Source organism: Anguilla anguilla, chromosome 12 (genome assembly GCF_013347855.1).
Source record: "Anguilla anguilla isolate fAngAng1 chromosome 12, fAngAng1.pri, whole genome shotgun sequence".
Lineage (NCBI taxonomy): Eukaryota > Metazoa > Chordata > Actinopteri > Anguilliformes > Anguillidae > Anguilla > Anguilla anguilla.
The window spans coordinates 26,550,814-26,555,843 of record NC_049212.1 but is presented as its reverse complement, the minus strand read 5'-3'; the positions used below and the strand labels follow the sequence as shown (position 1 = coordinate 26,555,843).

General features: G+C 42.6%; 1 protein-coding gene across 1 annotated transcript; it reads right to left on the bottom strand.

Moving 5' to 3' along the window:
- Window positions 1-302: 302 nt before the first annotated feature.
- LOC118208936 (hemicentin-1-like) lies at window positions 303-4,877 on the bottom strand. Its single transcript, XM_035383948.1, has 5 exons — window positions 4,636-4,877; window positions 3,617-3,877; window positions 2,562-2,891; window positions 1,849-2,112; window positions 303-1,317 (listed from the first exon to the last, which is right to left on the bottom strand). Exons 1-5 carry the CDS (start codon window positions 4,691-4,693, stop codon window positions 1,217-1,219), a joined length of 1,014 nt encoding a protein of 337 aa, XP_035239839.1. The 5' UTR covers window positions 4,694-4,877; the 3' UTR covers window positions 303-1,216.
- Window positions 4,878-5,030: the final 153 nt, after the last annotated feature.

The window sequence follows — 5,030 nt, the reverse complement described above, 5'->3', positions numbered from 1 at the left end:
AGCACGTGTCAGTCACTCTTATGCCTAGATTGCTGATCGCCTTAGCAGGAGGGGGAGCAAAGGTCAAATGTGGCCTATTTCTCAGAAAGACGTGGAAAATAGCATGTTAAATGCATGTTTTTATTGGCATGCTCTATTCTCAAGCTAGATAATTACCTTTTCATTTTCTAGTTCTTGTTCATGTTTTTATTTATTATTGACTGAAAATTAAATGATCTTATCTCCTTATGAAATGTTATGTTACTAGTTTTGTATGTTTGTGCAAATGTTTTATTTGTAAAAAGAGCAGACAGTCAACCCTCTTTGTGCTTTTATTCTTTTTATTCAGTCAGGGGACAGCAGAGAGGGTTACAGATAGACATGTGATCACAGTGCAGACAGTGCCATGGCGGGGAATCAAACCACTGCCCACGGGTTGAGAGTTCACTGCCTGTGCCTCATGGTCTCCCCGGCTGTACTTTACTTACTGTATGACAGGACTGACTGGTGGAGGAAGTAGAACAGGGGCACAAAGCAGAGACACAGCAGGAAGAAGAGTGTTCTGTGGGAGGCTGACATATTACTGTACATATTGCTGTTGTTGGGTTGAGAAGAAAAATCCACGCTTGTCTTGTAAAAATGAAGCAATCCAATAAGGAAAACACTTCACACAACTATAAGGGTCTTTATTTCTGCTGAAAGAGTGTGTCTGCCAGCAGTCAACATCGTACTAAAAAAAGCATTATTTACAGCGATCATTTATACCCTCTAAGGGGAACTGGGCAACAGTGTGCATGTCACTACCAAGGACAGTCACCTCATTAGGTGGGAAAGTAAAACTTAGTTTCCTCCTGTCCAGCTGCTTACTTCCATTTTGCTGTTTGCTCAAGGTCTGTGGAAGGTGGAAGAATCTGGTCTGTGATTAGTTGGTAGTTAGTAGTGGGAGTTCCAAAATATGTGCCAGTCACAAAAATCCTGAGAAGCTTTGCACTTACAGCCAGCCTGTGAAGCTGTTCCTAACCTTCTCAATAAGGAGAAGATGAAGTGACTGGAAACATCAAGGCAAGGCAAAATGCTTTTTATTCGGCGGTTCAGGACATAGGTTGTGCTCACAGGATACAAAATGGGTAAGAAAAGGAGGCTTGTGGGACTGAGCAGTGCAGTTGCCTGGATAGCGGCTTTGTCAGAACTCCATGCAGTTTTTGTTCCGTATGTTCCTCTCGCGCTTTCTTGCTTTTCATCTCCTCCTACGATAGAAGACAACGCCTAAGCCGATGAATAGTGCTAACAAAACGACTGCAATGATGACCCCCACAACCATCCCAGCTCCTGTAGATTCTGTAAAGAAAAGGATGAAACAACTGCCGTTACACATGAAACCCAAAGTACAATACTGGACATTAGCAGAAGCCGCTCACAGAAGTGTTTAGCTAAAGTTTGAGCGGGTGTGCCCTGCCACATTGAAACTCAAAATCGTAGTCAAAATCCTGCAGAGGACACAATATGCCTTTCCCCATGTGTCCCTGGCTGTCACTGTAACTGTCTGAACTTCAGGCAATCTCTTTATGTTTGGTCTTGTGTTTTTAAACCCTCACACCAAAAATCACGTGTGCCTTTCTTTCCTATGTTAGAAGATACTTTACCATTTCAGAGTAACTTTTTTCAGGTTATCTGTACACTGTATGTCATGTGTGCATCTGTGCTGATGGGATTGTGCTCACATCATATCTATCTATATATCAATCTGTATCTGATCATATAGTGGGCTACATTTTAACAAAGGGCGGGTCATAAAAAATGTGTTCTGCAATATGGGTCGCGTGCTCAGAAAGCACCACGGATCCCTGCTCTGCAGCGCTTGCATCTTACTTGCTTTCACGGCCAAGAGGAAGTCCACGCTCATCCCCCCTTGCGAGTTTGTGGCGACGCAGGTGAACATGCGGTCCTGGTCCGCAGTGACTGCCGAGATGGTGAGCAGGGACACAGCCCCGCTGGTGTTGATCCGCACGTTGTCAGCCGGCTTGTATTTCCACTCAATTGTGGGCACCGGGTTCCCAGTAGCGGTACAGTTGAAGAGGGCGTCGCCGCCCTCCTCCGTTCCATGGCTTTGATTCTGAATGATGTTTGGACTGTCTGCAGGAACAAAAATGAGATATTCCTTGTCAAAAGTCAGTGATCAATGTCTGCGCCTCTGTGGAAATCTATGCTTTGCTCCATGGAAGCAGGCCTGGGTTGGGTTGGGTTGACTAGCCCATATTTATATTAGCTGTGAATCTATTGCTGTGTTCACTGGGAGGGTTTTACTTGGTGTCATGGCAGCTTTCTTAAAACCCAGCTCACATAACCCTTTTTTGGTTGATCAAACTAAGTGCATATTCATGTCAAACCTATGAGTGGCACAGAAGAGTGGGAAGTTCTTATTTAACTTGCAGTGTACCTGAATTGTGGCAAAACAATACCAAGATCTACAAAATAGATTAATTAAAAAAACAGCAAGAAAGAACCGGAGCTCAACATTGACCTCTTCAGGATTGCGCAGATATAGCAAGTAATTCCACCCCCATCTTACGGTCAGAACTCACAATGTACTGTGATGTTGAACGGTTTTGAGTGGACAGCGACGGGCGGCTGAGGTCCCTCTGGTCCCAGATCCAGCACTGCGTCGCACCTGTACTCTACTCCGTCATCAGCTCGCGTGGGGGTGATGGGCAGGACTGACAATTCAGAAGCAAGGGTCTTCCTGGTGTCATTGAAGGTGACATTTTGAACCTCCACATGGCCTTTGTACCACTTGAGGGTGAGCAAGTTGATGGGAGCTACGTTGCTGACATTGCAGACCAGCCTGTACTCTGTCCACTCTATCATTGGACTTTGATGGTCCTGAGCCCATATGGACACCTGGTCTGGATAGTCTGCAAAGGCATCAATGCAGAAATCATCAGAAAATTAATCAAAAAGACAATTCATCTATGTTGACATCTGATATGACGTGATAAGTTTACTAATTTATGCATAAAATCTATGGTCATTTAGTTAAGTGATTCATATTGGCAGATATCCATTCTGGCATTTAGCAGACCAGCTTATATATGGCAACAGTGTAGCATAATGGGAAAGGAACTGGGGTTGTAGTCTGTAGGTTGCACGTTTGATAACCAGGTAAGTCACTGCTGTTGTACCCTTGAGCAAGGTACTTAACCTAAATTGCTTCAGTATATATCGAGCTGTATAAATGGATACTCTTTTTAAAAATAAAAAAAGTTATGCAAGGCATAACTTGTTTTTTTTAACAAATTTTCCACTTATCCAGCTGGGTATTTTACTGAAGCAGTTCAGATCAAGAACATTGCTCAATGGTGCAATGGCAGTGCCCTGCAAATCAGACCCAAAACCTTTGAATTACCAGCCCACTTCCCTAACCTTTTTACTTCACTGGTGCCTCACATAGGGTCCAAACGAAAACATTTGAATTTTCAGTGTTTGAACAGGCTGCAAACTGGAAATGTTCTCTGCATTCATTGAAAAAATCAAGGTGACAAAAAAACTGAATTACTGCCTCCATGGTAATGCACTAGTACCAGAATATTCCTGGCTCCTCCCAACATCAAGCAATAAGAAAAAGAAAGGATAGACTTACGGTAAAGAACAACGTCAAGGGGTTTGTTACATTGCCTGGAATTAAAATTCCCGAAGCATAGGGGCCTTGTCTCATAATCCGTCAGATTCTCAACCTTCCAAATGACAGATTTTACACCCTCGACTATTCCGGTGCCTCCCTCTGACGCCTCCCAGCCAATCCCATAAGCTTCCGCAGTCACTGTGCAGTTCACGGACACAGGATCTCCGTATTTCACCACAATTGAGGGTGGGTTCAGCTCCAGAGGACATTCAGAGCCGCCTGCAGTGATGAGAACAGCTAAGCATAGGCCTCCAACTTTTTGCATTTGTCATTCTGCCACCTGGTGGTAATACGTTGCTATCGCTAAAGTATGTCAGAATAGTTTATAATACAAAGAAGTACAATTCGTTCAACAGTCCCCGGTTTTAACAGTGTGAATAAATGATCAATTCCTGTCCTTACTATTTTGTTCAACTAATTTGTAATTGCTCTCATTTAATTTGTATGTTTGTTCTTTCAAGTAAAATCGGAAATCCATACAAAAAACTAAATTCTATCACACGCAATATCACAAATTTTCAAACCAACAAATGTGTTTCAAAATGTATGTATATAACAGTTCAAAATGTACATATTGTATTAGATAACATTTGGGTAGGTATATTTCCTGAATTTCACAGGACAGGAAAGGTGGCAGATTCTCTAAAACCTCTGAATTCTGTAGATGAGCAGGCAAAAGCAAACAGGCACAATTGTACGCTTCCAAGTCGTAAAACCGTACCATGGGTTACAGTACGGACACACCTTGCTCCCATATATACATGTCTTTTTGAGGTGAAATGCATGCTCAAATTAAAGCTGAGAGGCTGCACTTTAACCACATATTCATTGTTTCATTTCAAACTGAATGCACTGAAGTACAGAGCCTAAACAAAACTTGTGTCACTGTCTAAATACATACTGCCTGAACTAAATATGAAATGAAGTGGAGGTTACAAAGTCAGGTTAAATGCTCAAATACAGATTCACACACTTACCACAGTAGGTGTAGAAGGGAACACAAAGTAGCACCATAATGCAAGCTGTGTCTTTCATCCTTGTTTGCGGGCATACACAGGGACAGAGAATATACTGCCCCGACTACAGAGACCGACAAAGATGGTTCGCAGGTAGGATAGAAGAAATAAAGACAAACCAAGAAGCATCAGGACTATAATCTTTAAAAATGATGAAATAGGAAGTGAGCAACATCATCCTGTAACTGTGATGTGAAATTGTATATCCTTTCCATCCCATAAGTGGTTTCGACACAAGTCCATATTGCCACATTCTACCGTTTTCCATCATTCAATAAAGTGGCGTGATTTCAAGTGAAAAAAAAGGGGGGTGGGGTCACAGCGGTGTCGTGAGTGCAGGTGGTGGTGTCTGCTGA

Coding starts and splice junctions, on each gene's coding strand:
- LOC118208936 (XM_035383948.1), bottom strand. CDS start 4,693: ATGAAAGACACAGCTTGCATTATGGTGCTACTTTGTGTTCCCTTCTAC. Junction 2,892..3,616: donor CCTTGACGTTGTTCTTTACC/GTAAGTCTATCC, acceptor ATGCCTTTGCAG/ACTATCCAGACCAGGTGTCC. Junction 2,113..2,561: donor GTTCAACATCACAGTACATT/GTGAGTTCTGAC, acceptor TTGTTCCTGCAG/ACAGTCCAAACATCATTCAG.